Genomic DNA, 27,216 nt, shown 5'->3' with positions numbered 1-27,216 from the left:
TCACTACATTTTTCTATTAGTAGTTGATGTATTTTGTCTGGTGGTTGAAATCATTGTATAATAAATGGTATCTAACGACCGTGTGATATTCTCTGTATGTTTACCTCAAAGTTTGTGATGAGTGGCACAGCACAGTCTATCGCTGCCCGACGTATGACGTAGTTATCCGTGATGTACTTGGTCTGATGATTCGGCAGATTCACCACCAGATCTATCATCTTATCCTCTATTAGCCTGAAAGGAAAAGAAAGGAATGATTGTTTGATTAGGAATTGAAGATCACATTCTAATCAACAAATACTTGATATATAACATACACTGGCTTAGCCAGGATTTTATACTGGGGGGGCCACCAACTTTGGGGGGCAACTACATTGCCTGAGTCGTGCTATGAGTTTACAGGCAAATATGGAGGGAACATGGCCCCCATGCCTATGCCAGTGATGACATACGACTATTTTGACACTTGATTTAGAGTGAGAGGAAATGAAATAAATGTTTGTTTAACAATATCTCAGTAGTTTCAATTACGACTATTTACTCGAATACATTCTCGTTATTTTGACATTTGTCTTGAAGGAAGGAAGGAAGGAAGGAAATGGTTTATTTAACAACGCACTCAACACATTTTATTTATGGTTATATGGTATCGGACATATGGTAGAGGCCCACACAGATATTGAGGGAGGAAAGCTGCTGTCGCCACTTCATGGGCTATTCTTTTCGATTAGCAGCAGGGGATCTTTTATATGCACCATCCCATAGACAGGATAGCACATACCATGGCCTTTGATGTACCAGTCGTGGTGCACTTTTGTCTTGAAAGGAAAGGAATGTAATGTTTAATTCCATCTTAGTACACTTAAATACCAATTTTTATTTTGCCAAAAAAAAAAAGGTCTGTAAAACTGTATGTGTGAAAGATGGACAGACAGACAGATGGACAGACAAACGGTAGACAGACAGACGGACTGGTTGGACCAATAGAGAATTAATAATTCATCTTTTATATAATTTAGCTCCACTGGTTAATTACTATTACCTGTGGACCTAACAGCACCTCATTGGATTTCATGACCAGCTGACTTTTCATTCGACCAATCAAAACCTAACTTGCAAAATCATGCCAGTGATTTGAAAAGTATTTGAAAACATTCAGGATTATGCCAAGGGTATACGAAATGATTTGGGTGAATTACGAAGTATGCCGGAAACTAATTTCAATATAAAATTTGTTTCAAGACAAACAAAAAACCGTGATGGTATAGCCATAAAATGTTTATACTAGTATACAATCCAGAGTTTATTACTGCACTTTTCCCCTGTTTTTTAATGTTGAAATAGACCAACAAGTTCGCCTATTGCATAAATAGTCTCACCCGATATTTTTAGAATTTGTATGCTCCCGAATAACGCTATAAAAGGCGAAGTGTAATTGGTTGATATTTAAATTGTTATTTATAGATGAAATGTCACCTGGACATGGGAGTCCACGCAATGCTGTTAGATCTACTGGCAGACCAATAGAGCTAATTTTAATCAGATTGTCTTTTATAAAGATTTACTTTGTGGCGACTGGGAATCCGCAGTGATCCTCGGACACTGGCCAGCTCACCGTCTGTGCTGGGATGTAGTGAATGTTCAGGTATTCCGCAGTCTTGTCCGTCGCATAGATCTGAAAAAGAAAGGAATGTCAGTTTAACAACACCTCAACACATTATTAACTGCAAATATTTTCGACTTTGTGTACATTTAAAACTAAAGTTATTTTTTCTTTAATGATACCATTGCTAAAGCACATTGATTTAGTAATCATCGGCTATGGGATGTCAATCATTTGACAATTCTGGCATAGTCTTAGAAAGAAAAGCTGTTTTGTTTAACGACACCACTAGAGCACATTGATTTAGTAATCATCGGCTATTGGATATCAACCATTTGGTAATGCTGACATAGTTTTAGAGAGGAAACCCGAAACATTTTTTTACTAGAAGCGAGGGATCTTTTATATGCACCATCCCACAGACACTACAGCATATACTACAGCCTTTGTTACACCAGTTGTGGTGCACTGGCTGGAACGAGAAATAGCCCAATGGACACACTGACGATTCCTGATTTTATCTTTATTATATGTTTTCTTTACATATATCTAAAACCCAAACCCTAGCCTACATCAGTTCCATTATCTAAACTGTACAAACAATATAGTTAATATTTTCCACAACTTAAATTATTGATGTTATCATCAATCATCATATCATGAGTCCAACAATCAAATTTTTAAGTATCATTGATAGAGCTGGGTTGTATTGAAATGTCAGGTTCGCTATCAGTATCAGTATTTTGGGGGTGATTTACCTTGATATCAGTATGGTATTCGGTATTGATACCATACCAATACAGAGTGGTATTTTCGGTATATTAGGCTTCAAATGCATGCCAGAGTTAAATCTCACCTGCTAATTTCATCTAAATACAATTAAATTCCATACACAAGACTTTCATACTTTCAGCTATCTGCATTCGTCAGATATATTGTTAGAGTTCACTAACCGGGGGATAACATTTTTCTATACCAAAATGTTTGGTATTGACATGATACCAGTATTGAACGGTATATACGGTATACCGCCCAGCTCTAATAATCATTCGATTATTGTTAGTGCTTCACTAAATGGCAGATAACATTTTTCTTTTCCAAAATTTTAGTATTTTGGTACTGACATGATACCAGTATTGAAAGGTATATACGGTATACCGCCCAATCAATCAATTATCATTAGTTCTTCTGAGAGGGATTGATCCTATAACCTCTGGTTTAATTGACGTTATTTCAATGTAATCAACTCTTACCTGGTAGCCGAGTGTCGACAGCCGCTTGGCGATCGGAAGGAAATGCGGCAGAAAAGATTTCTGTACTCCAACCAACACGCTGCCACCGTCTTTCGGCATCTTGAATCCTGCAGACATAAGAGCCTTCAGAAAGGCTGTGTACTTCGTGCGACCAAAACAAGCAACCTGGACGAGAGAGAGTTCAGAGTAAAGTTTGTTCTATTTAATGAATGAATGAATGAATGTTTAATGACACCCCAGACAAAAATACATTGGCTATTGGGAAGAAGGGAGAAAGGAAATGTTTTATTTAACGACGCACTCAACACATAGACCATCACACAGACAGGACAGCTCATACCACGACCTTTGATATACCAGTCGTGGTGCACTGGCTGGAGCGAGAAATAGCCCAATGGGCCCACCGACAGGGATCAATCCAAGAACGACCGCGCATCAAACGAACACATTACCACTGGGCTACGTCCCACCCCTGGCTACTGGGTGTCAAACAATGGTAAAAAATGCATGAATTGATTATTAACATCAATATAAAATTTTAAAAACACAGTGTAAAGAGCTGTGCAAAGTATAAATATCACAAGTATGTTAAAATTTTGTGCATATAGATATCCCAGATAAATATGTTAAACTTTTGAATAAAAGTCAACGTGTTGTAGAAATTTCAGTTGTGGGCATGTAGAACATTTTGACAAATTATCTTTTGAACTCCAATAATTGTAGATACCCACGGTTATTTTCAACAAAATATCAATCATTATATGCAATTCTTTCGACAAAATGAAATAAAGTTCATCAGTTGTGTTTAAAATTCACAACTGGTGAATTTGTCGAGCTAGCCGTGGTTGGTAAATGGTAATATTTACTCTCTTGCTTACCTCCCCTGTTGAAGCCATTTCACACTTGAGAAGTGGGTCGGCATCTCGGAGACGGGGCCAGGAAAACATTGGAGCCTGGGTAAAAATAATAATAATAGAGATCATCGCATGAGTGGGAGTCTCATACAAATAATAGAGATCATCGCATGAGTGGGAGTCTCATAAAAATAATAGAGATCATCGCATGAGTGGGAGTCTCATAAAAATAAAAGAGATCATCGCATGAGTGGGAGTCTCATAAAAATAATAGAGATCATCGCATGAGTGGGAGTCTCATACAAAATAATAGAAATCATCGCATGAGTGGGAGTCTCATAAAAATAATAGAGATCATCGCATGAGTGGGAGTCTCGTACAAAATAATAGAGATCATCGCATGAGTGGGAGTCTCGTACAAAATAATAGAGATCATCGCATGAGTGGGAGTCTCGTACAAAATAATAGAGATCATCGCATGAGTGGGGGTCTCGTACAAAATAATAGAGATCATCGCATGAGTGGGAGTCTCATAACAATAATAGAGATCATCGCATGAGTGGGAGTCTCATAACAATAATAGAGATCATCGCATGAGTGGGAGTCTCATAAAAATAAAAGAGATCATCGCATGAGTGGGAGTCTCATAACAATAATAGAGATCATCGCATGAGTGGGAGTCTCGTACAAAATAATAGAGATCATCGCATGAGTGGGAGTCTCGTACAAAATAATAGAGATCATCGCATGAGTGGGAGTCTCGTACAAAATAATAGAGATCATCGCATGAGTGGGAGTCTCATAAAAATAATAGAGATCATCGCATGAGTGGGAGTCTCGTACAAAATAATAGAGATCATCGCATGAGTGGGAGTCTCGTACAAAATAATAGAGATCATCGCATGAGTGGGAGTCTCGTACAAAATAATAGAGATCATCGCATGAGTGGGGGTCTCGTACAAAATAATAGAGATCATAGCATGAGTGGGAGTCTCATAACAATAATAGAGATCATCGCATGAGTGGGAGTCTCATAACAATAATAGAGATCATCGCATGAGTGGGAATCTCATAAAAATAAAAGAGATCATCGCATGAGTGGGAGTCTCATAACAATAATAGAGATCATCGCATGAGTGGGAGTCTCGTACAAAATAATAGAGATCATCGCATGAGTGGGAGTCTCGTACAAAATAATAGAGATCATCGCATGAGTGGGAGTCTCGTACAAAATAATAGAGATCATCGCATGAGTGGGAGTCTCGTACAAAATAATAGAGATCATCGCATGAGTGGGAGTCTCATAAAAATTTATGGCACAAGTTTGGGAATTATTTTACTCCCTAGGTAAAACTTAAAGAGAGGACATACAAGAATGACCACTCATTCCATAATTCATTTGTGGCATCTATACAAGAGCAATTATTTATTATCCACAAACTGTAATTCATAATAAACATTAAGCATGATTGTATTCACCATACAACTGATATGAATAACATTCAACCATCATAACATAACACATGTAGCAAATAATTCAAATTTATTATTGGAATAAATAAAAAAATCAATCTGTCTATTTATACACACACACTTGCCCAAATTACCAAAGGTCCACATTTTTTCTATCGATTTAGATAACGTTATGTAAATTTTTAAACAATTTTGTAGACATTGTTGGTCCCATTATGAAGAAAACGCCCCCCCCCCCCCCCCCCCCCAACCCCATATTACAAATTCTGTGTACGGACCGTTATCTATGTATTCATTTATATTGTATGGTCTCAATACCGATTTATAATACAGCGATAAATCAATATAAATTGATATAAACTGCCATATGCTTTCAGTCTGTACAGACCAAGGTAGTGAAATTAAAGTGTGCCATAACAATTTTATCATAGCACATGCCACATAGATAGCATCAAACCATTTATTGCAAACCCTGTACTTATTATTATCCAAGATATCTTACCTTGATTCCAACATACGTTGATGGATTGTGTGGATTATCAAGAGTGGGTAACTCCGCCAAGTTGAGTTCTACGCCAAGCATGACTTTGGTTGCCGTGGCAATGAAATCCGTTCCTATCGTCTTGGACACAAACGGGCAGGATCGCGATGCCCTCAGATTCAGCTCAATCACCTGATCATAATACAATTGATCTCAATCGGTGATACAGACAACACAATGATGTATGTAATTAACTCCAGTGAAAATACACAACCCAATTTTCAGTTGTTATTGCTCACACATCTACTTTGTTTAGGTCTCACATCATATATGCTACAAATGTGACCAATGTAATTAAAATTAGCTCCACTGGTTAATTACTATTACCTGTGGATCTAACAGCACCCCATTGGAGCTCATGTCCAGTTGACCTTTCATTCGACCAATCAAAACCTTACTTCCAAAATCATGCTAGTGATTTGAAAACATTCGGGATTATGCCGAGTGTATACGAAATGATTCGGTTGAATTATGAAGTATGCCGGAAAATAATTTCAATATAATTTTTTTTTATAAAATTCGTTTCAAGAGAAAAAAAGTGATGGTATAGCCATAAAATCTGTTTATACTAGTATACAATCCAGAGTTTATTACTGCACTTTTCCTTGTTTTTTAATGTTGAAATAGACCAACAAGTTCGCCTACTGCATAAATAGTCTCGCCCGATATTTTTAGAATTTGTATGCTCCCGAATAATGCTATAATTTATAAAAGGCATAGTGTAATTGGTCGATATTTATATTGTTATTTATAGGTGAAATGTCACCTGGACATTGGAATCCACGCAATGCTGTTAGATCTACTGGTAGACCAGAAGAGCTAATTTGAATAAGAATGAAATCTGACAAGATATATATATATATATATATATACACATATGGAGTACAATATAGTTGGGGGTTTTAATAATTCACCTCATAATGATGGTATTATACTTCTGAAAGCCAATAAGAATTGTTTTCCAATTTTCCAATTTACTGATCTATAATGGTCCAAACTCAACAAATTCACTAAGAACAAACAAAACTATTCTTGTAATTAGAAACAAAACAAGTCATAGACGGTGAACCTCCTCTAAACCAGACATTCTCGGGACCAAGAATAACAAGTCATAGACAGTGAAACTCCTCTAAACCAGACATCCTCGGGACCAAGAATAACAAGTCATTGACGGTGAAACTCCTCTAAACCAGACATCCTCGGGACCAAGAATAACAAGTCATAGACGGTGAACCTCCTCTAAACCAGACATCCTCGGGACCAAGAATAACAAGTCATAGACGGTGAAACTCCTCTAAACCAGACATCCTCGGGACCAAGAATAACAAGTCGTAGACGGTGAAACTCCTCTAAACCAGACATCCTCGGGACCAAGAATAACAAGTCGTAGACGGTGAACCTCCTCTAAACCGGACATCCTCGGGACCAAGAATAACAAGTCATAGACGGTGAACCTCCTCTAAACCGGACATCCTCGGGACCAAGAATAACAAGTCATAGACGGTGAAACTCCTCTAAACCGGACATCCTCGGGACCAAGAATAACAAGTCATAGACGGTGAACCTCCTCTAAACCGGACATCCTCGGGACCAAGAATAACAAGTCATAGACGGTGAACCTCCTCTAAACCGGACATCCTCGGGACCAAGAATAACAAGTCATAGACGGTGAAACTCCTCTAAACCAGACATCCTCGGGACCAAGAATAACAAGTCATAGACGATGAAACTCCTCTAAACCAGACATCCTCGGGACCAAGAATAACAAGTCATAGACGGTGAACCTCCTCTAAACCAGACATCCTCGGGACCAAGAATAACAAGTCATAGACGGTGAACCTCCTCTAAACCAGACATCCTCGGGACCAAGAATAACAAGTCATAGACGGTGAACCTCCTCTAAACCAGACATCCTCGGGACCAAGAATAACAAGTCATAGACGGTGAACCTCCTCTAAACCAGACATCCTCGACATCAAGTCATAGACGGTGAACGGGACATCAAGAATAACAAGTCATAGACGGTGAACCTCCTCTAAACCAGACATCCTCGGGACCAAGAATAACAAGTCATAGACGGTGAACCTCCTCTAAACCAGACATCCTCGGGACCAAGAATAACAAGTCATAGACGGTGAACCTCCTCTAAACCAGACATCCTCGGGACCAAGAATAACAAGTCATAGACGGTGAACCTCCTCTAAACCAGACATCCTCGGGACCAAGAATAACAAGTCATAGACGGTGAACCTCCTCTAAACCAGACATCCTCGGGACCAAGAATAACAAGTCATAGACGGTGAACCTCCTCTAAACCAGACATCCTCGGGACCAAGAATAACAAGTCATAGACGGTGAACCTCCTCTAAACCAGACATCCTCGGGACCAAGAATAACAAGTCATAGACGGTGAACCTCCTCTAAACCAGACATCCTCGGGACCAAGAATAACAAGTCATAGACGGTGAACCTCCTCTAAACCAGACATCCTCGGGACCAAGAATAACAAGTCATAGACGGTGAAACTCCTCTAAACCAGACATCCTCGGGACCAAGAATAACAAGTCATAGACGGTGAACCTCCTCTAAACCAGACATCCTCGGGACCAAGAATAACAAGTCATAGACGGTGAACCTCCTCTAAACCAGACATCCTCGGGACCAAGAATAACAAGTCATAGACGGTGAACCTCCTCTAAACCAGACATCCTCGGGACCAAGAATAACAAGTCATAGACGGTGAACCTCCTCTAAACCAGACATCCTCGGGACCAAGAATAACAAGTCATAGACGGTGAACCTCCTCTAAACCAGACATCCTCGGGACCAAGAATAACAAGTCATAGACGGTGAACCTCCTCTAAACCAGACATCCTCGGGACCAAGAATAACAAGTCATAGACGGTGAACCTCCTCTAAACCAGACATCCTCGGGACCAAGAATAACAAGTCATAGACGGTGAACCTCCTCTAAACCAGACATCCTCGGGACCAAGAATAACAAGTCATAGACGGTGAAACTCCTCTAAACCAGACATCCTCGGGACCAAGAATAACGTCCGGTTTTAAAGGGACATTCCTGAGTTTGCTGCAATTTTTAAGATGCTATCGACTAACAGAGACTTTTTAACGATTGTAATTGCATATAAAATATATTTTTCTGGATACAATATTAGCGGCAGTATATTGAACGTGTTTCCGATCGTTCTAATATTTGTACTAGATTAAATTTAATTTTATTTCCTAAATATTATTTGTTTGTATGTACGAAATCATTTGAAAACAAAATCCAGTTTGGGCTTCTTACAAATATTGAAATGACCAGAAACACAGTGAATATACAGACACTGATATTCTAAACAAGAAAATATATTTAATATATAAGTTTAATCGTAGAAATATGTTATTAATGGGAAACATCTTACAATGCAGCAAACTCGGGAATGTCCCTTTAAGAGGTATCTGGTTTTAAGCTCTATCTCCCTCTTTAGGTCATTTATCTGATTATTACTACATGTATTATTAAAACTGTATTTATTTAAAGTAGGGATAGTGAATTTTCAATCATGGCTAGTATAGTTTTAAAATCACTGATCCCACGGCTAGTGGATTTTTATAAATTTCTAGAAGCTCTGCTAGAATGTTTTTTGTTTAAAACCCAGACTTTATTAACTTCCAGGCCATTGTGACGATTGTTTTGCTGAAGATAAAGAAAGAAAGAAATGTTTTACGTAACGACGCACTCAACACATTTTATTTACGGTTATATGGCGTCAGACATATGGTTAAGGACCACACAGATTTTGAGAGGAAATCCGCTGTCGCCACTACATGGGCTACTCTTTCCAATTAGCAGCAAGGGATCTTTTATTTGCGCTTCCCACAGGCAGGATAGCACAAAACCATGGCCTTTGTTGAACCAGTATGGATCACTGGTCGGTGCAAGTGGTTTACACCTACCTACTGAGCCTTGCGGAGCACTCACTCAGGGTTTGGAGTCAGTATCTGGATTAAAAATCCCATGCCTCGACTGGGATCTGAACCCAGTACCTACCAGCCTGTAGACCGATGGCCTAACCACGACACCACTGAGGCTGGTCTTGGTGAAGATAGTCCAGAAAAACTTATTATGGACTTCTGTCTCGACTTCCACAAATCTCACTGTAAACAACACATTAATTATACATTACCTTGACATCGTTATCTTTGACTAGAAACTGGATGTTGAAGGGACCACAAATCTCACTGTAAACAAGGCACATTAATTATACATTACCTTGACATCGTTATCTTTGACTAGAAACTGGATGTTGAAGGGACCAGAAATCTCACTGTAAACAAGGCACATTAATTATGCATTACCTTGACATCGTTATCTTTGACTAGGAACTGGATGTTGAAGGGACCACAAATCTCAATGTAATGTAAATTACAATCGTTATCTTTGACTAGGAACTGGCACATTAATTATACATTACCTTGACATCGTTATCTTTGACTAGGAACTGGATGTTGAAGGGACCACAAATCTCACTGTAAACAAGGCACATTAATTATACATTACCTTGACATCGTTATCTTTGACTAGGAACTGGATGTTGAAGGGACCACAAATCTCACTGTAAACAAGGCACATTAATTATACATTACCTTGACATCGTTATCTTTGACTAGGAACTGGATGTTGAAGGGACCACAAATCTCACTGTAAACAAGGCACATTAATTATACATTACCTTGACATCGTTATCTTTGACTAGGAACTGGATGTTGAAGGAACCACAAATCTCACTGTAAACAAGGCACATTAATTATACATTACCTTGACATCGTTATCTTTGACTAGGAACTGGATGTTGAAGGGACCACAAATCTCACTGTAAACAAGGCACATTAATTATACATTACCTTGACATCGTTATCTTTGACTAGGAACTGGATGTTGAAGGGACCACAAATCTCACTGTAAACAAGGCACATTAATTATACATTACCTTGACATCGTTATCTTTGACTAGGAACTGGATGTTGAAGGGACCACAAATCTCACTGTAAACAAGGCACATTAATTATACATTACCTTGACATCGTTATCTTTGACTAGGAACTGGATGTTGAAGGGACCACAAATCTCAATGTAAACAAGGCACATTAATTATACATTACCTTGACATCGTTATCTTTGACTAGGAACTGGATGTTGAAGGGACCACAAATCTCAATGTAAACAAGGCACATTAATTATACATTACCTTGACATCGTTATCTTTGACTAGGAACTGGATGTTGAAGGGACCACAAATCTCACTGTAAACAAGGCACATTAATTATACATTACCTTGACATCGTTATCTTTGACTAGGAACTGGATGTTGAAGGGACCACAAATCTCACTGTAAACAAGGCACATTAATTATACATTACCTTGACATCGTTATCTTTGACTAGAAACTGGATGTTGAAGGGACCAGAAATCTCACTGTAAACAAGACACATTAATTATACATTACCTTGACATCGTTATCTTTGACTAGAAACTGGATGTTGAAGGGACCAGAAATCTCAAACTTCTTCGCAATCTTGCTTGTAGCTCCTCTGATCTGAAAAGTAACACAAGCCCTTAAATCAGTGGAGATTACTTATAATAGATGGTACACTAAATAAAGCCTACCGCAGACGAGAGCTATCAGCTCAGCAAAACGTTGCTTGCGACATTTCGCTCAGCTGTCGGCTCATGGGTGACTTTACCGCACATGATGAGCTATCAGCTCAGCTAGTTTGCTGATGACTGTCACAATGACGTCACTCTGATGCAATGTTTCCATTGGTCAGCTGGTAAATTCAGCTCAGCTGATATCTCACGTAGCCCGCCCATGGTGAGATTTTTGCCACGCATGGCCAAAAATATCAAACATGATAGATATTTTTCTCACATCCACAAGAAACAAAAAACAAAATCGCCTGCGTTTTGCTCAGGTGATAGCGCTCATGTGCAGTAAGCTTTATATTAGTCTACATTGCAACAGAAAGAATACCAAAAAACATGAATTTATTGACACCCCAGCACATTGTTTAATCAACAGTTATTAAATGTTCCGATATGATCAGGGTTTTTTGCCAAATCATACCAAGGGAAAAAATCACAAACCCTAAAATCTGGGTAATTAACAGATAGCCTGTGTGACATTATATTTTGTATTTAGATTCATCATGGTTCATGGTGATGGAACTGGTGTCCAAATTGTCTGAAATACAGAATAAAATTCTAAAATATTCAAGCTTAGATCCACCTAGATTGGGCATATATGGTTCGTTTTAGTTTCATTATTTACCCTTAAATAATCTCCTGGCAGAAAGTTTGATGATGCAGGGCTTCTAGATTGTGGTAGCCCCACTCCCATGACTAGTGATATTCAATGTTGGGCTAGTAAATAACTAATATTACCATGCCAGACACGGCTTCTAGATTGTGGTAGCCCCACTCCCATGACTAGTGATATTCAATGTTGGGCTAGTAAATAACTAATATTGCCATGCCAGACAGGGCTTCTAGATTGTGGTAGCCCCACTCCCATGACTAGTGATATTCAATGTTGGGCTAGTAAATAACTACTATTGCCATGCCAGACAGGGCTTCTAGATTGTGGTAGCCCCATTCCAATGACTAGTGATATTCAATGTTGGGCTAGTAAATAACTACTATTGCCATGCCAGACAGGGCTTCTAGATTGTGGTAGCCCCACTCCCATGACTAGTGATATTCAATGTTGGGCTAGTAAATAACTAATATTACCATGCCAGACAGAGCTTCTAGATTGTGGTAGCCCCACTCCCATGACTAGTGATATTCAATGTTGGGCTAGTAAATAACTAATATTGCCATGCCAGACAGGGCTTCTAGATTGTGGTAGCCCCACTCCCATGACTAGTGATATTCAATGTTGGGCTAGTAAATAACTACTATTGCCATGCCAGACAGAGCTTCTAGATTGTGGTAGCCCCACTCCCATGACTAGTGATATTCAATGTTGGGCTAGTAAATAACTAATATTGCCATGCCAGACAGAGCTTCTAGATTGTGGTAGCCCCACTCCCATGACTAGTGATATTCAATGTTGGGCTAGTAAATAACTACTATTGCCATGCCAGACAGAGCTTCTAGATTGTGGTAGCCCCACTCCCATGACTAGTGATATTCAATGTTGGGCTAGTAAATAACTACTATTGCCATGCCAGACAGGGCTTCTAGATTGTGGTAGCCCCACTCCCATGACTAGTGATATTCAATGTTGGGCTAGTAAATAACTACTATTGCCATGCCAGACAGAGCTTCTAGATTGTGGTAGCCCCACTCCCATGACTAGTGATATTCAATGTTGGGCTAGTAAATAACTAATATTACCATGCCAGACAGAGCTTCTAGATTGTGGTAGCCCCACTCCCATGACTAGTGATATTCAATGTTGGGCTAGTAAATAACTAATATTGCCATGCCAGACAGGGCTTCTAGATTGTGGTAGCCCCACTCCCATGACTAGTGATATTCAATGTTGGGCTAGTAAATAACTACTATTGCCATGCCAGACAGAGCTTCTAGATTGTGGTAGCCCCACTCCCATGACTAGTGATATTCAATGTTGGGCTAGTAAATAACTAATATTGCCATGCCAGACAGGGCTTCTAGATTGTGGTAGCCCCACTCCCATGACTAGTGATATTCAATGTTGGGCTAGTAAATAACTACTATTGCCATGCCAGACAGGGCTTCTAGATTGTGGTAGCCCCACTCCCATGACTAGTGATATTCAATGTTGGGCTAGTAAATAACTACTATTGCCATGCCAGACAGGGCTTCTAGATTGTGGTAGCCCCACTCCCATGACTAGTGATATTCAATGTTGGGCTAGTAAATAACTAATATTACCATGCCAGACAGAGCTTCTAGATTGTGGTAGCCCCACTCCCATGACTAGTGATATTCAATGTTGGGCTAGTAAATAACTAATATTGCCATGCCAGACAGGGCTTCTAGATTGTGGTAGCCCCACTCCCATGACTAGTGATATTCAATGTTGGGCTAGTAAATAACTACTATTGCCATGCCAGACAGAGCTTCTAGATTGTGGTAGCCCCACTCCCATGACTAGTGATATTCAATGTTGGGCTAGTAAATAACTAATATTGCCATGCCAGACAGAGCTTCTAGATTGTGGTAGCCCCACTCCCATGACTAGTGATATTCAATGTTGGGCTAGTAAATAACTACTATTGCCATGCCAGACAGAGCTTCTAGATTGTGGTAGCCCCACTCCCATGACTAGTGATATTCAATGTTGGGCTAGTAAATAACTACTATTGCCATGCCAGACAGGGCTTCTAGATTGTGGTAGCCCCACTCCCATGACTAGTGATATTCAATGTTGGGCTAGTAAATAACTAATATTGCCATGCCAGACAGGGCTTCTAGATTGTGGTAGCCCCACTATGTGATATTCAATGTTGGGCTAGTATTAACTACTATTGCCATGCCAGACAGAGCTTCTAGATTGTGGTAGCCCCACTCCCATGACTAGTGATATTCAATGTTGGGCTAGTAAATAACTACTATTGCCATGCCAGACAGAGCTTCTAGATTGTGGTAGCCCCACTCCCATGACTAGTGATATTCAATGTTGGGCTAGTAAATAACTAATATTGCCATGCCAGACAGAGCTTCTAGATTGTGGTAGCCCCACTCCCATGACTAGTGATATTCAATGTTGGGCTAGTAAATAACTAATATTGCCATGCCAGACAGGGCTTCTAGATTGTGGTAGCCCCACTCCCATGACTAGTGATATTCAATGTTGGGCTAGTAAATAACTACTATTGCCATGCCAGACAGAGCTTCTAGATTGTGGTAGCCCCACTCCCATGACTAGTGATATTCAATGTTGGGCTAGTAAATAACTACTATTGCCATGCCAGACAGGGCTTCTAGTTTGTGGTAGCCCCACTCCCATGACTAGTGATATTCAATGTTGGGCTAGTAAATAACTAATATTGCCATGCCAGACAGGGCTTCTAGATTGTGGTAGCCCCACTCCCATGACTAGTGATATTCAATGTTGGGCTAGTAAATAACTACTATTGCCATGCCAGACAGAGCTTCTAGATTGTGGTAGCCCCACTCCCATGACTAGTGATATTCAATGTTGGGCTAGTAAATAACTAATATTGCCATGCCAGACAGGGCTTCTAGATTGTGGTAGCCCCACTCCCATGACTAGTGATATTCAATGTTGGGCTAGTAAATAACTAATATTGCCATGCCAGACAGGGCTTCTAGATTGTGGTAGCCCCACTCCCATGACTAGTGATATTCAATGTTGGGCTAGTAAATAACTAATATTGCCATGCCAGACAGGGCTTCTAGATTGTGGTAGCCCCACTCCCATGACTAGTGATATTCAATGTTGGGCTAGTAAATAACTACTATTGCCATGCCAGACAGAGCTTCTAGATTGTGGTAGCCCCACTCCCATGACTAGTGATATTCAATGTTGGGCTAGTAAATAACTACTATTGCCATGCCAGACAGAGCTTCTAGATTGTGGTAGCCCCACTCCCATGACTAGTGATATTCAATGTTGGGCTAGTAAATAACTAATATTGCCATGCCAGACAGGGCTTCTAGATTGTGGTAGCCCCACTCCCATGACTAGTGATATTCAATGTTGGGCTAGTAAATAACTGAGTTTTGAAACAATTCTAGAAGCCCTGGATGACAAGTGTGACATTTGAAACAATTCTAGAAGCCCTGGATGACAAGTGTGACATTTGAAACAATTCTAGAAGCCCTGGATGACAAGTGTGACATTTGAAACAATTCTAGAAGCCCTGGATGATAAGTGTGACATTTGGTTTAAAAGAATAAAGAAAAGGAATGTTTAACAACACCTCAGCATTGTTGAATCTAAACGTTTGTTTTGTTTAACGACACCACTAGAGCACACTGATTTATTAATCATGGATGTCAAACATATGGTCATTTTGACAGTCATAATGATGAAATCCGCTACATTTTTCCATTAGTGGCAAGGGGAATCTTTTATATGCACCATCCCATAGACAGGATATCACATACCACAGCCGTTGGTGCACTGGCTGGAACATTGTTGAAGCAGCTATCCACTCCCTCTGAGAACTTTCTTACAGCTGGGACAGCACATACCAAAGCCTTTAGCACTAGAGCTGAGCGGTATACCATATATACCGTTTGGTACCAATACCAATTTACCGTACTGAGCAAATATCAAAATACAAAAATTTCGGTATTGAAAAATATTTCCCGGAAAGCACTAATAATATATCTGATGAACGTAAAAAGGGTTGGTATAAATAAGATGAGAGCACATACATTGTACAAGGCTTCTAGAATTGTTTATAAATCCACTAGCCATGGGATCAGTAATTTTAAAAATTTACTAGCCACAATTAAAAATTCACTAGCCCTACTTTACTTTAAGTTAATACAATGTGACTAAATAATAGTAATAATCAGATATGTCACCTAAAGAGGGAGATAGAGCTTAAAAACACTAACATTGTGGGGTTTTTTTTTTACTAGCCATCGGGCATGGCAATAGTAGTTATTTACTAGCCCAACACTGAATATCACTAGCCATGGGAGTGGGGCTACCATAATCTAGAAGCCCTGATTGTAGCATACTGTGCCGGCAATATGAATGTAAACTTACTATTTCGAGAGCCTCCTCTCCAATCGTCTGTGTAGGTAGGATCAGGGTCGCGTCTCCACTGTGGACCCCGGCATTCTCCACATGTTCACAAATAGCATGTGTCACAACCTGAACAACAAAACACAAATAAAATAAAATTAAGAAACTAATTTGTTCTATGATTAAGGCTACAGTAGTTGGCTAAAGAAGGGAAATAAATATTTGTTAAAGGAAGGAAATGTTTTATTTAACAACACACTCAATACATTTCATTTACAGTTATATGGCGTCGGACATATGGTTCATGACCACACAGATATTGAGAAAGGAAACCCGCTGTGGCCACTTCATGGTCTATGATTAGCAGCAAGGGATCTTTTATATGCACCATCCCACAGACAGGATAGCACATACCATGGCCTTTGATGTACCAGCCGTGGTGCACTGGATGGAGCGAGAAATAGCCCAATGGGCCCACGGACGGGGATCGATCCCAAACCAACCGTGCATCAAGCGAGCGCTGTACCACAGACAGGAAAGCACATACTACAACATTTAACCAGTGGTGCTGCACTGGTTGGAACGAGAAACAAAATCAGTTGAAAGGATCCACCGAAGTGCTTCAATCCCGAGATGCAAGCATCTCAAGATGAGCATTCAACTGAGCTAAATCCGGGCCCAAATAAAGTCAAATTCACAAAACAATTTGTTCTATGTTTATGGCTACAGCAGTTGAAAAATGAAAGGAATGGAATTATCTTATTGAATGACACCTTATACTCCATGCTTGGTAGGTGGCTACTATAGACTAATTTGGACACTTTATTGAGATAGAAAGGGTTAAACACACATTCAAGCTCCTCCTAACAAAAAATCAGCAAGGAATCTTTTATATGCACTTTCTCATAAGACAGGTCGGTATATACCACAGATTCATTTATGTGCAAGTTATTAGTCGGTCGTCGCCCCTGCGTATGCTGTAACCTCACCGTGGTGCAGGGGTGTAACATTCCCTTTGAGAATAGTCAATACAGCACAAAATTGAAGTTTTGAGTAAAATTCAGTATCCGTAAAATTCTGTGATATTTCTTTACACTGTTTTTGTTTAAGTCTTGAATTTTTATATTGATGTTGATCATCACTTTATTTATTTGCATTACCATAGTTTGACACCCAATAGCCGATGTATTTTTCGTGCTGGGGTGTCGTTAAACATTCATTCATTCATTCATTCATTAGTCAGTCGTCGGGATGTGCAAAAAACCTAAGTCTATTGAGGGCAATTGAACCCACAACACAATGCACCTCATACAAGCACTCTACCACTGCCATATCACAAATATATAAAATAGTGAATATGTTACTTGCAGCTATGATAATGCATCTTTAATAAGCATTCTGAGAGTACTGCTATCGGGCCCCACCAATTTTCACATGCACCAAGTTCATTACGAGTAAATCACCAAGTAAGTCAAATATGATATGTAACAGGACACGATAAAGCTATACACAAAATGTCAGCTCAATATCTCAAGGCATTGTAAAAAAAGCATCTGAAAAACTATATAGACAGACGGACGGACGGACGGACGGACGGACAGACAAACAGATAGACGGATGGAGATGAAACCGATAGTCCCCTTTGGTTGGACTGGTAGGGGACTAATAAAAAAAAAAGATACATGGCAGATCATGCACCATTAAACACATCAACAAAACCCCACTACCATGCCATCCGAGGCGACCGCGTCCATCTCGACCTCGCGGGCTCCGACATAGAACTTGGTGATGACGACGGGAAAGTCGTTAGAGATCTGCGTGGCTTGCTTGAGGTAGCCCTTCAGCTGTTCGGGGTTGTAGGCCACGTTCATGGCCGACCCACTGAGGATGTACGACGGTCGGAGCAGACACGGGTAGCCCACCGTGGCAGCGAAATCCAACGCTTCATCCTGTAAAGTTAAAGTTTGATTTGTTTAATGACACCACCAATCTGATCAAAATTAGCTCTACTGGTCTCACCAGTAGATCTAACAGCATTGCGTGGACTCCCATGACAAGTGACATTTCATCTATAAATAACAATTTAAATATCGACCAATTACACTTCGCCTTTTATAGCATTATTCGGGAGTATACAAATTCTAAAAATATCGGGCGAGACTATTTATGCAATAGGCAAACTTGTTGGTCTATTTCAATATTAAAAAAAAAAGGGGGAAAAGTGCAGTAATAAACTCTGGATTGTATACTAGTATAAACAGATTTTATGGCTATACCGCCACTCTAGGCTTCCAAATCACCAGACATACATCCCATTGAACAGCTATCACTTACCAGAGTAGTGAGTGACCGCCACTCTAGGCATCCAAATCACCAGACCTACATCCCATTGAACAGCTATCACCAGAGTAGTGAGTGACCGCCACTCTAGGATTCCAAATCACCAGACCTACATCCCATTTATCAGCTATCACCTACCAGAGTAGTGAGTGACCGCCACTCTAGGCTTCCAAATCACCAGACCTACATCCCATTGAACAGCTATCACTTACCAGAGTAGTGAGTGACCGCCACTCTAGGCATCCAAATCACCAGACCTACATCCCATTGGACAGCTATCACTTACCAGAGTAGTGAGTGACCGCCATTCCGGCTGTCCGATGTTGAGCTCATCGCAGATGTTCGAGAAGACCGACCGGTTCTCGGCGTTGTCGATCTGTTGTGGGTTGGTTCCGAGGATGTTGACGCCGTAGTTGTAGAGAGGTAGGGCCAGGTTGTTGGGGATCTGTCCGCCCACAGACACGATGGCGCCTTTACATTGCTGAAATACAGCACACGGCAAATAGTATGATGATCATTTTCAAAAATTGTTTTAACGTGAATTACAAAATAGCTAATTTTCATTTTTGAAATAACATTTGATCAGTAGAAACATTACAAAAAGCTAATTTTAATTTCTGAAATAACTTTTGATTAGTAGAAATATTATAAAGTTAATTAAAAAATTTAAATGCTGGACCGGACTGGAAAGCTTGACAAACTGAATTTTTCCTTTAAAAAAAATATTAAACAAAGTGTTCTTCCACTGTGCATAGTTGAAAAACATATATTTTTCTGTAGAATGGCCCAATTATGGACTTTTTTAATGTACATTTTATGCTGGGTTATTAGGGGGTGCTCTGTGGTAAGGGAGGAAAGTAGTGAGGAGGAAGATGAACAATTGGTGAAAATTAAAAACTTGTGACGGTTCTTGGTTATACTCTTGATACAAAAAGTTTTCTTTTTTCTAAATCTTTAATAACAACAATCATTCCTTTACAATTATGACACAATACAACAGAAGAAATATTACAAAGTTAATTTTATTTCAATTTTATTTTAATGACAAAATACAGAACAAAATTCAATATTCCAAAGTTAAATTATTTTTGTTAAAACCATTATCTTAATTTTAATGACACAATAGCTCTTTTACATTTCAGAAACAACAGTATACATATTGCATTCATTTTCTTCTTTAAAAACTAAAACAAATTTTTAAAATATTTTTTATTTTATTAGCCTCGAAAGCATTAAATAGATTGAAGGAAAATTCAAATTAATTTTTTTTTCTTTTTAATAAAAAATCACTGAATATCTTGTTTATAATAGTGATATTTTATAACTACGAAAAATTTAAAGTAAAGGTAAAAAAGTGAAAGTTAACCGCACCTCCTGTTGAAATATGTCGAGGACTCGTTCTAGAGACAGCTCCTCGAAGTAGAGTCGGTCGCACTCGTCGAAATCCGTGCTCACAGTCTCCGGGTTGTGATTCACTACAACCTGCAATTAAAAACAACAAGTCTCAGAGAACTGCTAAACCAATAGAGACGTTCTTATCTTCTAAGTTCAGGAAAAGACGTAGCACAGTGATACAGTGCTCACCTGATACGTGGTTGATCTAGGATCAATTCCCATTGGTGGGCCCATTAAGCTATTTCTTGTTCCAGCCAGTGCTCCACAACTGGTGTAACAAAGGCTGTGGTATGTACTATCTTGTCTATGAGATGGTACATATAAAAGATCCCTTGCTGCTAATCGAAAAGAGTAGATTATGAAGTGGCGACAGCAGGTTTCCTCTCTCGATATCTCTGTGGTCCTTAACCATATGTCCGATGCTATATAACCGTAAATAAAATGTGTTGAGTGCATCGTAAAATAAAACATTTCCTTCCTTCCTAAGTTCCAAGTCATACCTCTGTGAAAAATGGGTAAATTGCCATGAAAGTAAAACTTGATCTGTAACAGTAATCTCTGCTTCCCATTTCACAAAATTAATTTCGAGCCTTGGTTGGAAACATTTCTTCAGACAGGACAGCACATACCACAGCCTTTAATGTACAAGTCATGGAATACTATTTTAAATAGGAAATATCCCAGCAGTTTGCTTCTTAGAGATTGATCCTGTCTTACTGCACGAAAGGCAAGTATTCTAATTTCTAAAGACAGACTTTATGTAAAATATGTCTTGTGATAATTTCTCGCAGTGTTTCAATACATTAAAGTTAAAGTTAGTTTTGTTTAATGACACCAATAGAGCACATTGATTAATTAATCATCGGCTATTGGATGTCAAACATTTGGTCATTCTGACTCGTAGTCATCAGAGGAAACCCCTACAACTTTCCTAATGCAGCAAGGGATCTTTTATATGCACTTTCCCACAGACAGGAAAGCACACACCACGGCCTTTGACCACCTGTGGTGCACTGGTTGGAACGAGACAAAAACAAATCAGTTGAATGGATCCACTGAGGTGGTTCGATCCTGTGATGCAAGCACCTCAAGCGAGCACTCAACCGACTGAGATAAATCCTGACACTGTTTCAATACATTTGCGAGTCTTCTATCTATCGACAGACAATGATGAAAAACTTATACTCTTATGACAGACTTCCAGATTTAAAAATGTGTGCAGTATCCCAGTTGGATACAAACATTTTAAAATGTGGTATCCCACCTGAGAATTTAGTATCTCACTTTTGGATAGGGTAACCTGATATTCAAATATCAAGCAAGCCAATTTTAATTTTAGTAAATAGAAAAAGGCTGTATTGGTTGAAACCATTTTATAATGGCTCCTTGCCTTTTCGGTGTATTTCACTGAGGAAATATTGTTATGGTGTAGCATTAGGTACAAGCTTGAAACTACTGTTACTTAACTTCAACACTAAATGACGACTTTTATGTTTCAACGAAAAATAAAAATTACAAAACATTATATGGTATCTCGGCGGGATACCGGGTTCTTGAAATCTGGTATCCAAAATTAAAATCTGTTATCCCTGGGATATCGGGATACCATCTCGAACACTGTATGACCAAATGTTTTGAATGTTTCTGATATACAAGTCACTTTATACTGACAGAAGAAAAGCTTACAGCCTTCTAATCAAGTTCTTGCAGTGTTCTGATATACGAGCAAGTTTTTGAACCACAGACGAAAGAGAAAAATTTACAACATTCTTAGCAAGTTCTTGCTGTTTTTTGATATATACAAGTGAGCTTTCTAAGCACAGACTCCAAAGAAAAAACTTACTGTTTTCTGACCAAGTTCTCGTAGTGTTCTGATACATGAGACTGCACACCAGTCAAACTCCACACTACTGCCGATGTGGTACGGGCCACACCCCATCACCATGATGCCGTTGTCATTGAAGTCCAAGTCATGCTCCTAGAAAACAATAAAAACAACACCTGCATATTATTAAGTAAAACTGAAGGTGCAGAAAAATGCAGCAAAAAATACATTATTACTAACTTTTTAAAATCACAATTAAATATGCATCCAAATTCAATACCAAAGACAAGGTGGCCTGGATTAGAGGAAATGACATGTGGACTTAATTAAGCATAAAGCAGAAAATTAATCCTGGCTATGTTTACCATTACATTATAGAAGCAAAAGAAAGAAAGAAAGAAATGTTTCAGTTAACGACGCACTCAACACATTTTATTTACGGTTATATGGCATCAGACATATGGTTAAGGACCATACAGATTTTGAGAGAAAACCCGCTGTCGCCACTACATGGGCTACTCTTTCCGATTAGCAGCAAGGGATCTTTTATTTGCACTTCCCACAGGCAGGATAGCACAAACCATGGCCTTTGTTGAACCAGTTATGGATCATTGGTCGGTGCAAGTGGTTTACACCTAACCATTGATCCTTGCGGAGCACTCACTCAGGGTTTGGAGTCAGTATCTGGATTAAATATTGACTGGGATCCGAACCCAGTACCTACCAGCCTGTAGACCGATGGCCTAATCATGACGCCACCAAGGCCGGTATTATAGAAGCAATACAAGTAATTGTCTTCGTTTCATATACTGAAGGAAAGAAATAAGGGAACAGATCGAATTGTAGACCACATTTAATTCACTACTTCCGTAGTAATGTCTCCGTTTCATACTAAGTTGTAATGTGGGACTGAATGTCTGTAGTGTTGACTGTGCTGCCTATGTTCCCAGTCAACTTCTGACAATATGAATTGATTTTTGATGCAGTCATTATTTCTTGTTGCTATCTATGTGATCCTTTATTTCTTTCCATCAGTATATATTACCAGTTTTAATAAAATATAGGATTTAAACCCTGGCTAAGTTTACCATTCCCGTTACAGGAGCAGTACAAGTAGTTGGTGCCATTTCATGTGTTACAAGTTTTAATAAAATCCATGAATCCGTCACTATGTTCACCATTTCAGAATAGGGGCACAGTTAAAGTTTGTTTTGTTTAACAACACCACTAGAGCACATTGATTTATTCATCATCGGCTATTGGATGTCAAACATTTAGTAATTCTGACATAGTCTTTGAGAGAAAACTTGCTACATTTTTCCATTAGTAGCAAGGGATCTTTTATATGCACCAGCCCACAGACAGGATAGCACATACCACAGCCTCTGATATACTAGTTGTTATAGGTGCAATACAAGTTGGTGGTGCCGTTTCATATATTATAAGTTTTAATAAAGTACATTTTGTTAACTTTGACATAGTCTTAGAGAGGAAACCTGCTACATTTTTCCATTAGTAGCAAAGGATCTTTTATATGCACTATCCCACAGGCAGGACAGCACATACCACAGTCTTTGATATACCAGTCATGATGCATTGGCTGAAACGAACAAATAGCCTACTGATGGGGATCAATCCTAGGCCGACCATACATCAGGCGAGTGGAATACCACTGGGCCACTCCTCGCGATGCAAATAGTTGGTGCCATTTTGTAAATTACAAATAACATGCTAGATTAAAATTCTTGCTACGTTTACCATTCCGTTATAGGAGCAATACAAGTAGTTGGTCGTGGCTGGGTATTCTGCTGCCATCGTGTCAATCTGGAAAATATTAAGCAAAAAACCCCATGAAATTAACAATTACTGTCCTTAAAGATTTAGTGTAAATTAATACATCAAATATATATGCTTTGATCATATAGCATGATTTCGGTCGATTATTACAGCAATGACACTGCTGATGGAATACAATTATTGTAGTTTTCGAATGTGTCAGGGCAGCTATGGGATCCAATTGGAGGAATTTACAACTGGAAATTAACAAAAATGGCTACTGTTTAACGACATGACAGAAAAAAAGTAAACATTTCACAGATTAAAATATCTTAACAAACCCCAACAATTTATGACTAATCCGAAAGTTATGTACATTTCACTTTTAATTCTGATAAATAGACAACAAATATTTTTAATAAGGGGATGGGTGTGTGTGTGTGTGTGTGTGTGTGTGCAATAGATTCCCCCCCCCCCCCCCCCCAATTTGATCATATCCCAATACAACAACCAATTTTGCTACCTAAAAATCTAAAATATTTTGGGCCGAATTTACAAAGCCCTTTTTAGACTTATACGCATGTAACTACATACATTTATAATGCTAAAACACCTGCGTTTAAGAAAAACAGGCTCCATCAATTCGGCCCATAGTTGTTTGTTTGTGATTTTGTTTTGGTTTTTTTGCGGATGGAATGGGGGTTGGGGGTGTGGGTGGTGGGGTAGTCGGGGTATTTCTCCCCGCTGTCTCACCTGTTTTATCCATGGTTTGATGGACTTGTCGATTTTCATTTTCCTGAATTTCCAATTTACACAGCCTGTTTTTGACTTACACACATTTAACTACATATATTTACAATGCTTAAACTCCTGTGTTTAAGAAAAACAGACTTTGTAAATTTGGCCCATAGTTGTTTGTTTGTGATTTTGTTTTCTTTTTTTGGAGGGTCAGGTGGGGGTTAGGGTAGGGGTATTTCTCCCCGCTGTGTCACCTGTTTTATCCATGGTTTGATGGACTTGTTAGTATTAGTAAAACAATGTTTAAAATTACAATAATTCCATGACAGTTGGGGTGGGGGTTGGGGGTAATGGGGGTATTTCTCCCCGCTGTGTCACCTGTTTTTATCCATGGTTTGATGGACTTGTTAGTATTAGTAAAACAATGTAGTATTAGTAAAACAATGTTTAAAATTACAGGGATTCCATGGCGGGTAGGGTGGGGGTGGGTAGTGGGGGTATTTGTCCCCGCTGTCTCACCTGTTTTATCCATGGTTTGATGGACTTGTCTATTCTCATTTTCCTGAATTCCGACTCGCTCATGCCGAGAAGACGCCCGAGCTGACTGTCGGAGAAGCCAGCCTGTTTGGCGTGTAACAACAACTCTCGTTCATCCTCCCGTGTCAGGTCGATCCCGTTCTTCGAGTAGCTGAAACAAATATTAGTAAAACAATGTTTAAAATTACAAGAATTCCATGGGATTAAATCACTCACTGACAAATGCATCCACAGATGCACTCTGAAAAAAAAATATCAAACTTTAATTTTATTTATTTTTTATTTTAATTAAAATTTGAATTTAATTAATTTTTTCACATCCACAGATGTAATTATAAACCTAGCTTCATTTTGTAGTCCTTATAATTTGTGAGAAATGGAGCAAAATGTGAAATTTTAACATTGAGCTAAATGCAAAAGTTCACAAGATAAAAAAAAACCTAAGAAATTTGATAATTGTTTGCTTTATTGAATAACACGTCTGGTTGACCTTCATGTAAGGTTATAGTACACCAGCCAATGACGTTCTAGTGATATGTACCAAGATATTTTCAACCATATGGGTAATAATAAATGAGCATGTAACAAGAAAGTATGTGTGTTACTCTGCGTATTTCTTGATCTTGTCCTCCAGGTTGACGATGTTTCTCAGCTTGTACAGAAACCACTTGTCGATGTCCGTCAGATCGTGAATCTGGTCCACAGTGTAACCGCTGTGCAGTGCCTGAAATCAGACAAATGCGTAAATGTTTAATAACACCCCAGCACAAAAATATATCAGCCATTGTGTGTCGAACAATGGTCAAAGTTAAAGTTTGTTTTCGATAAACGACGTTACTAGAATACTATATTTTTTCAGTAACAGCAAGGGATCTTTTATATGCACTCTCACACAGACAGGACAGTACATACAATAACCACTGATATACCAGTTATGGTGCACTGGTTGTACTGAGAAAGAAAGAAAGAAAGAAATGTTTTATTTAACGATGCACTCAACACATTTTATTTACAGTTATATGGCGTCAGACATATGGTTAAGGACCATACAGATTTTGAGAGGAAACCCGCTGTCGCCACTACATGGGCTACTCTTCCGATTGGCAGCAAGGGATCTTTTATTTGCGCTTCCCACAGGCAGGATAGCACAAACCATGGCCTTTCTTGAACCAGTTATGGATCACTGGTCAGTGCAAGTGGTTTACACCTACCCATTGAGCCTTGCGGAGCACTCACTCAGGGTCTGGAGTCGGAATCTGGATTAAAAATCCCATGCCTCGACTGGGATCCGAACCCAGTACCTACCAGCCTGTAGACCGATGGCTTACCACGACGCCACCAAGGCCGGTTGGTTGTACTGAGAAACAGCCCAAATGGGTTCACAGAGAAACAGCTCAATGAGCCCACCGACATGGATCAATCCTAGACTGACTGCACATCAAGTGAGTGCGCTACATCATACCCATCATTTTTGTTGGTAACGACACCCTAATGAAAAGGCAATTATTCTGTGGCATGTTACCTTGGCCAGTGTGTGTATTCTGGTGTTGTTCGGCATTCGCAGGTTGTCGTCAATACTGAAGTTGCTGGGGTACTCTTTGCCGGCAGGGAGGACCTGTGAGAAACCATCCACAGAGGGGTGGGTCATGCGAAGAGCTTTCTGGAAACTTTCTTCAAACGTCCGCCCTATGGCCATCACCTGGAAACAAAAATAAATGAAAGGATTATTTAACGACACCCCAGTACATTGTGAAATAAAGACCACTAAGAAAGGAAAGGAATGTTCAAAAGTTAAAGTTTGTTTTGTTTAACGACACCACTAGAGCACACTGATTTATCAATCATCGGTTATTGGATGTCAAACATTTGGTAATTTTGACAAAATATAGTCTTAGCTACATTTATCCATTAGTAGCAAGGGGATCTTTTATATGCACCATCCCACAGATAGGATAGCACATACCATCGTTTTGATATACCAGTTGTGGTGCACTGGCTGGAACGAAAAATAGCCCAATGGGTCCCATGATGGGGATTGATCCCAGATCGAGCAAGCATCAGGCGATCACTTTACCATTGAGCTATGTCTCCCTCTAATGAGGAATGTTTAATGACGCCTCTTCATATTGCCCACAGGGTTATTAAAGGGACTATCCCGAGTTT

General features: G+C 39.3%; 1 protein-coding gene across 2 annotated transcripts in view; it reads right to left on the bottom strand.

Annotated features, from left to right (window-relative positions):
• LOC121387415 (carbamoyl-phosphate synthase [ammonia], mitochondrial-like) overlaps window positions 1-27,216 on the bottom strand; it is an 87,665-nt gene that overhangs the window by 3,095 nt on the left and 57,354 nt on the right. For both annotated transcript variants that reach the window (XM_041518523.1, XM_041518524.1), the window contains exons 20-34: window positions 26,576-26,752; window positions 25,659-25,777; window positions 25,036-25,204; window positions 23,761-23,826; window positions 22,021-22,155; window positions 20,154-20,264; window positions 19,069-19,263; window positions 18,170-18,391; window positions 16,464-16,571; window positions 11,235-11,324; window positions 5,686-5,856; window positions 3,735-3,809; window positions 2,857-3,021; window positions 1,566-1,675; window positions 105-234 (exon numbers count right to left, since the gene is read on the bottom strand). In XM_041518523.1, coding sequence (XP_041374457.1) covers window positions 105-234; window positions 1,566-1,675; window positions 2,857-3,021; window positions 3,735-3,809; window positions 5,686-5,856; window positions 11,235-11,324; window positions 16,464-16,571; window positions 18,170-18,391; window positions 19,069-19,263; window positions 20,154-20,264; window positions 22,021-22,155; window positions 23,761-23,826; window positions 25,036-25,204; window positions 25,659-25,777; window positions 26,576-26,752 — 2,043 coding nt within the window. The remainder of the gene's footprint in view (window positions 1-104; window positions 235-1,565; window positions 1,676-2,856; window positions 3,022-3,734; window positions 3,810-5,685; window positions 5,857-11,234; window positions 11,325-16,463; window positions 16,572-18,169; window positions 18,392-19,068; window positions 19,264-20,153; window positions 20,265-22,020; window positions 22,156-23,760; window positions 23,827-25,035; window positions 25,205-25,658; window positions 25,778-26,575; window positions 26,753-27,216) is intronic.

The sequence above is a fragment of the Gigantopelta aegis genome, chromosome 13 (genome assembly GCF_016097555.1).
Source record: "Gigantopelta aegis isolate Gae_Host chromosome 13, Gae_host_genome, whole genome shotgun sequence".
Lineage (NCBI taxonomy): Eukaryota > Metazoa > Mollusca > Gastropoda > Neomphalida > Peltospiridae > Gigantopelta > Gigantopelta aegis.
The sequence above is the reverse complement of the archived record's forward strand: the minus strand, read 5'-3'. Positions and strand labels throughout refer to the sequence as shown.